The sequence below is a fragment of the Mytilus galloprovincialis genome, chromosome 7 (assembly GCF_965363235.1).
Source record: "Mytilus galloprovincialis chromosome 7, xbMytGall1.hap1.1, whole genome shotgun sequence".
Lineage (NCBI taxonomy): Eukaryota > Metazoa > Mollusca > Bivalvia > Mytilida > Mytilidae > Mytilus > Mytilus galloprovincialis.
In genome coordinates, this window is record NC_134844.1 from 53,917,276 (window position 1) to 53,929,998 (window position 12,723).

At 32.0% G+C, this 12,723-nt stretch overlaps 2 protein-coding genes across 5 annotated transcripts in view; one reads left to right on the plus strand and one right to left on the minus strand.

Moving 5' to 3' along the window:
- The window catches only part of LOC143083285 (potassium voltage-gated channel protein Shaker-like), a 49,902-nt gene extending 44,341 nt beyond the window's left edge, over positions 1–5,561 (minus strand). The window contains exons 1-2 of one of the 4 annotated variants that reach the window (XM_076259553.1): positions 5,188–5,561; positions 442–1,840 (exon numbers count right to left, since the gene is read on the minus strand). In XM_076259553.1, coding sequence (XP_076115668.1) covers positions 442–1,840; positions 5,188–5,432 — 1,644 coding nt within the window. In that variant the 5' untranslated portion in view covers positions 5,433–5,561. Of the gene's footprint in view, positions 1–441; positions 1,841–2,439; positions 2,579–3,173; positions 3,652–5,187 lie in introns of those variants that run through there. The other 3 variants (XM_076259554.1, XM_076259555.1, XM_076259556.1) reach the window with 3 other exon arrangements.
- The window catches only part of LOC143083286 (U1 small nuclear ribonucleoprotein 70 kDa-like), a 72,164-nt gene continuing 62,124 nt past the window's right edge, over positions 2,684–12,723 (plus strand). The window contains exons 1-3 of the mRNA XM_076259558.1: positions 2,684–3,113; positions 9,647–9,709; positions 11,352–11,406. Of these exons, the coding sequence (XP_076115673.1) occupies positions 2,970–3,113; positions 9,647–9,709; positions 11,352–11,406 (262 nt within the window). The 5' untranslated portion in view covers positions 2,684–2,969. The remainder of the gene's footprint in view (positions 3,114–9,646; positions 9,710–11,351; positions 11,407–12,723) is intronic.

A 12,723-nucleotide genomic window follows, 5' to 3' on the forward strand; every position in this document is an offset into this window, starting at 1 on the left:
TTTTGTATCCTAGCCCTCACTATTTTTGAATATCTTCATATAAATAAACACTGATCCTTGTTACATGTATTTGATGTATACCTTTTCGTGTGTATTAACGCTATGATTTCTGGTTTTAGTTGTGTTATAATGGAAAGCTGTCATGAATCCATCTAGTATGGAAGGTGTTCATAATTCCAAAGATAAAAATACAAATTGCAGGTGCTTTAATGATTGGTGCGAAGATGAAAGACTTTTGGAGTTGAGAAATTCAAAATGAATCTTAATAAATATTATAGGATATAATATAATAAAATGCAAGGAAAGTGTCAACTTCAGTCAAAACACAGTTAAATTCCCAGTTACAAACAACTTGATGAGTAAAAAGTTCTAATGTTGTAACAGTTTTTGTCATACATCAGTCTCAATGCTTAAGTTATTCATACTAGAAGGGTTGTTTACCTTGTTAGTGTGGTTTTCTTTCGATCTGTCACTATTCACATTAATAAAACTACTGCCTTCCTCCATTTCCATAATATTTTCTGAACCGCTAGAGGCAATTGAACTTTTCTTGCTATTTGAGTAGTTTGGACAACTTTGTACATGATGGTAGTTCGTTTTATCATCATTCTCTGCCTCTCTATGATAAAAGTAGTTGAAGTTTGAAACAATCACAGGCACGGGTAATGCAATTGTTAGTACACCAGCGATGGCACATAATGAACCTACAAGCTTTCCCCAAACTCCTATCGGTCGCATGTCACCGTAGCCGACGGTTGTCATAGTTACAACCGCCCACCAGAAGGCATCAGGTATACTATGGAAATGCGTACTTTCAGCATCTGCCTCTGCAAAATACACTGCACTAGAAAACAATATAACTCCAATGAAGAGGAAGAAAATGAGCAATCCCAATTCTCGCATACTGGCTCTTAAAGTCTGTCCTAATATTTGTAGTCCCTTTGAATGTCTTGATAATTTAAATATCCTAAACACTCTTACTAATCTTATCACTCTAAGGATAGCAAGAGACATGGCCTGGTTGTTCGATTTACCTTCATCGGCAATTACGGTACCTAGAGTGATAAAATATGGAATGATTGCCACAATATCTATAAGATTCATTACATTTTTAAAGAATCCTAATTTTCCAGGACAGGAAGCATATCTAACTAAAAGCTCAAAAGTGAACCAAATAATGCAGCAGGTTTCTATAATGAAAAAAGGTTCATTAAACTGAGGAATATCATCTTCCTCAATCGATGGTGTTGTGGAATTGCCAGTTTCACTAGTTTTGTTCAAATATCGATACTTTTTGAATTCTGGTAATGTTTCTAAGCAAAAGATCACAATTGACATTAAAATAACAACCACTGAGAATATTGCAATTAGCCTGGCTGAAGTTGAACTTTCTGGATATTCAAACAACAGCCAAACTCGTCTCTGGAATATATTTGTAGGTAATGGTTTTTCTTCTTCCTTGATAAATCCTTCATCCTCCCTATACTTTTGAATAGCATCATCTCCTAGTTCATAAAATTTAATTTCCTCTGAGAAAACATCTAATGGAACATTTACTGGCCTTCTTAAACGCCCACCACTTTGGTAATAATATAACACTGCATCAAAACTTGGTCGGTTCCGATCAAAAAAGTATTCATTTCTTAGTGGATCATAGTATCTATTTCGTTTCTGTGGATTCCCTAGTAATGTCTCTGGGAATTGGTTTAAAGTCCGTAATTGTGTTTCAAATCGTAGACCACTTACATTGATTACCACTCGTTCACTGCACTCATAGTCACTACCTGCCATATCACTGGGCCCCATACCATCGACATCATCGGTTGGCTTTGGATAAGACCTGGAATTGGGAAGAACATGATTTTGACGCTGGTAATTACAATTAGGCCCACCATTACCTTGTTCTAAGCTCATCATAGCCACCTCCATTTTGCATATAAATGTAAGCCCTACTTACAACATTTAGTTTTGTTCATGTCATCTTTTCATGAATAAATATATTCCAGTTATTAAAATCACAAATTAATTTTCCTATTTGTAAGCTGTTTAATCATTTCCATTGTGTGCTATAGAACAGTTGTTAAAGCAATTTTTAATTTCTTGACTCAATGCCAAAGCCTATTTTGTACAGTTCTAAACTAGTATAAGTTGTCAAAAAGAAAACTGTGCTAAGATTGTGATCACGTTTGCAAATGTTATAATCATAAAATTCCCTTTGAGAGTAAATCATTGGCACTGATGTCAAAGCATAATTTCTTAAACACACTTTCTTAAAAGTACATGTTCTTTCCAAACTAAGATTATCGTCTGCATAAAACAATCTCAAGTCAATGTCACTTTTTCACTGTCCATTTTGCACTTTTTTTCATAGTTTGTTGCATGTAATTAAGCGTTGCTGTTTTATAAACATGATGAGTAGGGTTCAATAAATTAACAAACCATTTCTCATGCAAAAATATCACCCTGAATCGCTACAATTTACTGTTGATCTTACGTTGACATGAACCCATTGAGTATATGATAGAGAGTTGAGACTTTGATCGATTAACCAATCACAATCCCGTTTACAAACAACTTTGGCTATCGACTAACAGGTGCTTTATGCAGTGAATATTAAATTACCATTAACAGTTTATTCTTCCTATGGCACAAAGCATATAAAGTCAATAAGCTTTGACATTCTAGAATACTACATATTTCTTCTCTTGATAAGAAAACTTGCGTTAAAATATTAATTCACTGCGAGGATAATACTTCACCTTATTCCCTGTGGTACGTCATTTATCGGCATAGTACAAAGCAACGAAGAACAGACGTCTCAATCGGGTTATTTAGGGACGTGGTAAATTGCATGTGTTGGTCAGAGAAGACAAATTGGCGTTTTACATTTACCGCTGTGTATTTGAATGAGGGTCGATAGAGGCTGTTGAAGATTTTAAAGACAAGTTACTGAGAGATACTTGAACAAAATGACTGCTTTCTTACCTCCAAACTTGCTGGCTCTTTTTGCTGCCAGGGATCCTGTCCCATACTTACCACCGGCGGACAAATTGGGTTTCGAAAAGAAGAGGTTAAGTTATGGTGGAGTTGCACAGTTTCTTAATGAGTTTGAGGTAAAATATAAATATAATTAAGTACAATAGATAATGTTTTAAATAGATAAACAAACTTACAATGTTTCCAAAATGGCTGACACTAAAGTTGCCATTGTTTACTAATTCTGCTTTAGAAAATATAAGATATGTCCAGTTTTTGGTTCGTAACCCCAGTCCATCGTAAGCTCTTTGATAATTGTGTGTATTAAGAAGTCAATTCTTGTAGTTTCAATCACGATTTCCCCCAAAAATCACAGTAATGCCAATTGCAGATAAAGGCATTGTTAAGTAAATCATTCTTAAATAATTCCTTTTAATACCAAATGTAAATAAACACACATGTGCATCTTAAAGCCTTTCCATTGAATCTGAATCAATTGGTGGAGCTTAGGCAGTTCATTATGAATAATTCACACATCAATGTGTTAACATAATTTAATCCATGACACACATACAATGTACAAGCGTCAAAGACTTACAAATCAAGTTACACATATGAAGCCAGATTCTGAAATGCAATTAAGCCATTCATGTCACCAATGGCAACTGAATTTTTCATATAATTCCAAAAATAGATAATTTCCTTAAAGATAATCCAAGTTTACTTTACATTACACAAATTGGAAAAAATCCTTTCAATCAATGAATTGGCCTCCATAACTTAAATCTAGAATACGCTACACTAGTGTCACAAAATAGATGGAAATTGATTTCTGAAAAGCAGGATGATTTTAGATGTGTAATCCAATACTAGCGTTTACCTGTACTATAGCTAGGTGTAATAAGCTAAATAGTTACACTGCGTACAGAAATCATAGGAAAGTGGATCTGGATTCTGCGATAGAAATCCAGCTCTTACTTGTTTAGACACTAGGAGCAAATTGTAAACAATGATCAGTGGATAAAACAGTGTATTGATTGGGAAAGTATAGAGGGTGATGTACAAACATCAGTTGTTAATTATCTAGATACACAAAACCACCTCTAATATATGACATAAGTAAACAAAGTTATGATGGAAACAGGCACGTATCCATCATTGTCCATTAATATTATATTTTTGGCCAGAGAAAGAAATTAGTATATTCATCTATAGGTCTCAACTTAATTTATAGGTCTCAATTTCTTTTTCTTTATATCTATATGGTTGTTTTTTTTAATTTATCCTGATTTTTATTAACAAAATATCATATTTAACAAAATATCATATTTGAAAATTATGTATTATTTTATTAATTTGAATTGACATGTGGTTTGGATATGTGGCTAGTTATTGATGTTACTGATGCCCTATCTCAAATAACAAGCACAATGTGACAAATGTTGAATATTGATTGTATATTGACAATTAACTTTTAGAAAGATACAACATATTGTTGAATGAGGTTAGACTTGTGTATTATATATGACATTATTTATTATAGAAATATTGGACTTGTGTATTACATGTATTTGGCATTATTTGTTTTAAAAAAATGGACTTGTGTTCTATACATGTTTTATGACTATTATGGTATTATCCCTAACAATATGCAAATAATAAATACTTTGTAGCTTTTTGTAGTAAAAATAGAATTGGGGTAACAAAAATTCAGTACTGCAACCCAACAACAAAAATGAACTTAAATATGTAAATGTAGAGATCACAAGTCAAGTTGAATTTTAAGACTGTTTAAAAATTTTGTATTTAAATCAGAAATTAGTTACAGCCTTGGAATGTTTTGAATTTAATTATTGAAGCAAAATATAGAGTAAAAAAATTTTTTATACTAATCTCAGACAATTTTGGTCATTTATATGCCCTCCCCTCCCAAAATGAAAATAAAGGAAAAAAACATCAAGTGTTTTTAACAAATTGTTATATCAGGTTTACAATAAACATATCTGTAAAAGTATAAACATAAACTTGTCCTATTTAGTTTTACTTTATATAATTCTTCATGTATTAAACTACATGTATCATATATATATATATATATTGAATTTCCTGAGACACATTTCCTCAGGCAGTGACCGTACATCCGTACATGTATAAAGTTACAATGTCTATGTTAAGTTTCAGATGTTTATATATACATATAGATAGACTTACTTGTTATTTTGTATTTTTTCCAGTAAAGGAACTGTTGTCTCATCCTTTGTGTCTGACCATTCATCCTTGTGACATTTATTCACTGGAACATTTGCTAGGTTGTTACTTGCAGGATCGCAGTTAATATATTGTAATGAGTCTTGATATGGTGGAGGATTTGAATCGGGAGAAGATATCGGTGGTGTTGTTATTTGGTCCTGTTGATTGTTTTGGTCTTTGTGTTTGTCACTGTTTTTTTGCTGCATCTTGAATATGTTTGGAAGACATGCTGACTTAGTTTCCTCGCCTGTACCCTGACCGCCTTTCGACGAATCTGACACAGAGCATGACCTGCCACTATTTGGTGCCGATTTGCTTCGCCTTATTCTTTTGGCGGCCTGTTGTCTTTCTATCCTTTGAGATTCTACAGCATCTAGATCTTTAGGCTAAGGAAGAAAAAACAACAATTTTGTTGATTACAAAAGTGAAAATGCTTCCTATCCTGTCATCATGTTTAACTCTACTTGACATTTTTTGGTCGCAAGTGAGAGATTGTTTTTAAGTATGATAGAGTACGCCTGTGTGCTTAGAATTGTGTGTGCAAAGTTATCAGAAGTTATTGATTATTAGGTATTCAATATCTTGTAAATTTATGAAAGAAATTGTTTTTTCTTAGCTGTTATCAAACAGAGAATTGCCAGGCCAATCAATTGATCATAAAGAATCCAAGAGACATTTTGTCAGATCTGTATTGACTATTGTCAAGAATTAGATTCTAAAGCTGACTCGCGGGATTGTTTCAGGTTTTGTGTTTACATAGTTGAGTATTTTATTGTTTTTGTTTATTAATTTACTACCACACGGTATCATATGCTGTGATTTTTTTTTAACTTATAATAAAAGCCCAAGTTCATTGTTTACTGATTAAACATGCTTCAATTAAACCATTTTACACTGAGCCTTACAGTATATACAAGTTTGTATACACATGTTAAATTCTCATGTATAATGTATAGCTCATCAATATTTTTAAATATACAGTGTATAGTCCACATTTTTAAATATGTTAACAGTCAACAAGTTACCTAGTAGTGTAGTAATTGAAAGTAAATAAAGTCAATTATTTTATTGTGCTTAGCATCCTCATCTTTCCTGCTTTAAAATATTTAAGGCTTTAAAATGTTTTTGTAAACATTATACTGAGGAATGTAAACAAATTCTCGTAAAAATTTGACCGAATTGTATACCAGTTACATACATGTACATCCATGGGTGGTTTTTTTTTTTAAAGAGAGACATAATATGAACGAACATGTTCATGCTCTGTCAATTTTCAAAGTTTCTTACCCTTTATTAAGCTTGAGATGTTTCAGGTTTCAGGCTAAATTTAAATCCATTAAAACACAATGCTTGAGAAATTTAAAAATTTCAAAAGTTTAATTCAAAATTTTATGCCATTTAAATGTTAACAATCTTTACCTGGTAAGAAATTGACTACCTCAAGAAAGGTCCACATCAAAGAAGTTTATAAACTGCACTATAAGGTTAAGCTGGTACAACATTCATCTTCAAACATTAAATATTACTTCGGTATTGTTTAATTGCTTACATTATGATTTTGTGCCTATTTTGACTCAGTACATTGGCAAAATAGCAAAAATTGTTTATACAGCTTGGGAAATTATTTATTTCTATTGTGATATTAATAGATTGTGTAAAAAAAATGAATGTTTAGTATATGTGATATATAGCCTGAGATCTTTCCTTGAATTTCAAAAGGTGTGCTGTCTGAAGAATTGAGAATCTTGGCAAAGATTCCAAATTATCATTTGAGTACTTAACCCAAGAGGACAATTTTTTTCCACCCTAGTACATATGCAAAACATATGTACTTTTGCATAATTGTTGATTCAAAAAAAGATTTTATATTCAGAGTAGGCTGAAAGATCAACCTTCTTATAGCTAATAGATCAGCAACTTGACAATTTTAACCAACATTTATAATGAAAATGTGAAAATTGACAAGCTGTGGGATCAAGTATTATGGTACAGCGGCTAATTATGACGCTGCAGGATCAACGGGAAAATATTTTGGAAGTGCTTCAGCACGCACCGCAGCATCATATCGGCCTGGGGAGAACAAATATTATTTACATGTATATAACTTTTAAAAGCAATAAAAGAGATTATATGACTCTAAATATCAACATGGGGGCGATGTGATATGATTACTAATGAGACCACAGTTCATATGACGAGGAAGTAATATACAGTTATAGCTAAACTACTCCCTTCAACAATGAGAAAAAACCCATACCATATAGTCAGCTATTCTGACACAGACATGAAAAATATGAAACCATCAAAAGGAGAAAAATAACAGCTCTAAGTCACTATGTACAATGTATTACATTCAACCATGACAAATGTGCATTGAGCTATTAAAAACTCATACATTGCTAATCACATAACCATAGAACAACACATGCTATATATGCAACCAAAGTTTATAGCTGTATTTATAACTGTATAGAGGTGACAAGACAATAGTCATGAGTTGGCAGCAATGTATACTTATGGTGCTTCTGACATCCCAAGTAGGAACACAGCTTTTTATTGCTATTCTCCATCTTTATTGTTACTCGAAGATCTTATCAGTCGAAAATACACAGTACTTGTGTTTCAGGTTGGCTTTCTCTACCACAATACTTTTTTGTATGCCTAAAAATGCCTTTGTTATAGTTTACTGTTATTTTGGTAAGTGAGTCAAGACAAAATTGCAAATTGTCTCCATTTATACTTTAAAAAGAAGTTTGAAATAATTCCACCTACCTACTCTATTTTTGTAAATAAGAAAACCATAAACCTAAATACATTTTGTTTGGATTCACATCTGAAAGCATGATAAGAACACTTCTTTGGTCAGCATAGAAAGCCATAAATGACAGTCATGTAGATAAGTTTTCTGACTAGTTAAGAGAGGAACTGCCTAAATATTTTATGATAACACTTTAAGGGTAATACATGTTTCTCATTATATATAAAGTCTATTTTTAGACAAAATACTAATGCACTGTATGGCCCTTTTAAGAAAAGACACAAATTTAATGGTGTAGGAAATTTGTACAAGTATGTAACATTCAACATCTTGAACATACTTGTAACTGGAGCATTATTGATACAAGTGAAAGCATTTGCATGTGGGAATAGAAGAAAAGAGGAACCCTTTAGGGTTCTATTTTTAGACAACATGTACTGTTTTTTAATCTGTTTACATAAAGAAAAAGTGAAATTGTTTTGCACTTGCAAAAGTTATTAAGCTAATGGAATAATAAGCTTCAACGTAATGAAAATTCTAGCATTTCTCATCAGTTGAACTTGTAGAATAGATTTAGTTCTATCCTCTTCTTAGATCAAATGATAATGATAAACTTTACATACATGTATAAAAAATAGGAAAGTAAAATTTTGACCTTATCTGCATAAGTAGTAAAAGAGAGTTTATGTATGCACATAAAATATGCAACGTTCACATTACAAAGAAGCATTCATTAAAATTTTACATACCTTATAACGCATTGACATTGTGAAAGTTTGAATATAAATATGGTGTGATATTTACACATGTAAATTTTATAAGGTAAAGGCATGTATTAGATGTAACTTTACCATTTTAGTTGTGTGTGATGTTTAATATTATAACAGGATACATATAACTGGTCAGGATGTTAAATTTTAGTGGGAGGATTTGCATAGAACATGTAATTCAAGATTATTTTTAACAAATTATGAGATATGGTTGAAAAGTATTTAGACTAAAAATTAGATATCTGATGTAATTTAAAAAAAAAAATTTTGTTGAAATATTTAATTTGTTTATTTGAATGGGGTGCATATTCCTTCGGGTAAATCTGATGTAAAGAAATAATCTTTTTATCCCATTTTTTTGTCACTTGATACCTTGTTTAAGGCCAGCTATTTTGTCACTTGATACCTTGTTTAAGGCCAGCTATTTTGTCACTTGATACCTTGTTTAAGGCCAGCTATTTTGTCACTTGATACCTTGTTTAAGGCCAGCTATTTTGTCACTTGATACCTTGTTTTAGGCCAGCTATTTTGTCACTTGATACCTTGTTTTAGGCCAGCTATTTTGTCACTTGATACCTTGTTTAAGGCCAGCTATTTTGTCACTTGATACCTTGTTTTAGGCCAGCTATTTTGTCACTTGATACCTTGTTTTAGGCCAGCTATTTTGTCACTTGATACCTTGTTTTAGGCCAGCTATTTTGTCACTTGATACTTTGTTTTAGGCCAGCTATTTTGTCACTTGATACCTTGTTTTAGGCCAGCTATTTTGTCAGTTGTTATTGGTTGAGGAAGCCGAATTGCCTTGAGAAAACCACTGACCTTTGATAGGAAAACTGTTCAGTTGTTATACTAGTTGTTGCTATTGTGTTAATAGCCTTTTTCTCTCTTTCAGGACCCTAAAGATACACCCCCTCCTACAAGAGTGGAAACAAAAGATGAAAGAAAAGAAAGAAAAGTAAATATTTTGTAGGAAAAGAAGGATCATATGAGATAACAATGCACTTCATGAAAGACCCAAAATATCAAAACAAACTCATATTTGCTGATTTTCATTTGAAAGATCATCAACCGTGAATTACAGAGCCAGAATATTTCTGTAGAATAGAATCATATTCAAAACAGTGTGGCTGTGGCCATTGATTGATGTCCTAAATTATCCCATTGACTGGGACAGATTATGTGAACGTTTGTCTGTAACGACCACTGCTCACTATGTACTTGTTAAAGACACTTAAACTGTGGGGTCACCAAAGTTTCTCAACACCTAAATGAAGTTATTCGAAAAATAAATCAGGAATAACACGATGTTATGATTTATATCAATAATATAAATCAAAATATAAAGGTTATTCCTGATTAATTTTTCGAATTATTTTATTATTGAAGGCAATAAGAACCTTTGGTTACCCCACAGTTTAAATTCTATAATAAGTAAGTAGTGAGCAGTGGTCTTACAGACAAACGTTCACCTAATCTGTCCCAGTCAATGGGATAATTAAGGTCGTCAATCAATGGCCACAGCCACACTGTTTTGAATATGATTATAATCTTTTTTAGTGAGAAAGTTCTGACCAGATATGTTTATGTATTGATGTCTTTAGGGCCTTCAAAACCATTTATCGTTTTCAAATTAAGGAGTTCAGTCAAAACACTTTGGTAAACTTTTTAACTATCGATGATATTTTAGTTTTCAATTATTGGTGTTTGGTATTCAGACTCAACCTCACATAAGATTGACAGATGAGGGTTGCTGACGCATGTAAATTTCGTAAAAGGCTTGGTTAATGATATATTAGGCATAAAAACAAACAGAATAGACAAATTTGTTTATATATGATAAAGTTTCCCCTGCCGAAATTTGACATTTTGCCTATAGATAAGAGCTAAACTGTTCATTAGGATAGCAGAAATAATTATTAGATTACTGCCGACTGTATCAATAAGAGTTATTGTATGGGTATTATTGGATATGTAACTCAGTGGACGTATTGATTCATGGTCAAAAGAAAGATGGGAATATATCGAAGAAACAGCTCAATCGTACAATTATAGTTAATGTTGATATGACTCTGAATGGAAATTGATTTTCATTTTCTGTATACATTGATCTCGTTGTTTGTGTGAAATGAATAACCTCTACTAATGGCAATGTTCCTAATATTATACACCGGTAGTTACTTTGCATAAATGGACGTATAAACTTTAAATTAAGCATTTAATAGTTGTACTTTACTATTTCAATTGAATTGGACCATTTGAATGCATCTTCATGTTGGGTGCACAGATACATTGTATGCAAAATTTTAAAGAATTGTTTCTAAAGAGTTAAAGCCCCTGCCCAGATTAAAAAATAAATAGATTGATTCTGTGATTCTTAGAATAGAAATATTGTTATAGCAAATGTTACCTGAACAGCAATCTTTCATGATCATTTGTATTCAATTGTCGAAACAATTCAAAGAATTAACAAAATGGATGGTGCAACTATTTCAAACTTGATGAAACTTCAGCATGTATACATGTATTTAAAAGTTTGATATTTCTGATGTAAATGATAATAAAGAAATTAGATTCATTTTGTTTGTATATTTTTGTAGAGAAAAGAAAGAGCAGAACAGATAGCCTACAAACTTGAACAAGACCTGGCTTTGTGTAAGTATGGCAGGTATAATAGTATACAAAAAGCAACCAGTTCATAAATCAGATTGGTTTTCATATTCTGTTTAGTATGCATGAAACTCAATACAAGATCAACTTCAAGGAAAAACCCATGAAAGTCCGTAATTTGCTGAATGACACCAATCCAAAATGGAAAAGCACACAAAATATGGTGTAAAAATCAGAATAATATTGCACAGAAAATGAGGGAAAGAAAAGAAAAGAGGGGCGAACGATACTAATGGGACATTCAAACTCATAGATTAAAATAAACTATCAACAAACAGACAAAATAAAAGTACACAAGACACAACATAGAAAACTAAAGACTGTTCCCAGATTTATCATTAGAGGGGGATGGAAGACAATAAATTATGGGTGGTTGGTTGCATTTTTCCGAGACATTGGTGAATTATCAGTAAAATGAAATGGATGGTTGGGGTCTTCGATAAGTACCTCTTATGTCCCCCCAAGGGTTTAATTTTGAAACATCCATAAGATATAGGAAATTTTTGTGGTAAAAGAACAAATCCATATTTTAGTTTATAATTAATACAAAGGTTTTTGCCAACATTTATTCTATTTTTAGTACATCTATTTTCAACGAATGCAGACTCCTAAAAGCATCATTAAATTTCAATTTTGTTTTCAAAAGCAGTTAACCCATTTTATTAGAGAGCATCTGTTTAACAACAGAAGTCATTCAGATATTGTCTGTTTCTGAGGCAGATTGTTCAAAAATATTTTTCATTTTTAAAAGTAAATACCTATTTTCAATAGAACATTGGCAAGCAAACTATTGTGTTAATTGAATTAAATGAAGAAGAAATCAGCAATTAATTATAGATTGTAAAGCCAATCCTAGGATGTAGTTATACATTCTTTTACTACAATAAAATCAATTCATCATTCTATCTAATTCATCATTATAAAAAAACATCAGGTATCTTACCTGTGGTTCTACCTGTGCATTAGATATACCTCTCATCTCAATAACCTGTGTATAAGGTCCCCTGTCAAAGATATTCCCCGAAAACTCTCAATCATCATTACACATGGTGGACGTTGTCAATTTCCATGATTTTCCCACCTAACATTTAATGAAACATTTATCTTGAAAAGACGGATAAACTGCAAAGCTATTGATTAGGGTGAGGCTAAAGTTCTGCAGCTTTAATGTGCGTGATGTCTTCTTTTTACGTTTTTAATAGGATTCAAAATTCATCAAAAGTCTGCTATTCATTTTTATTAATGTCCATCAAATTCATTTTATGAATGAACTTCATTATTTTTTTTTCGTTTCCTAGCTGT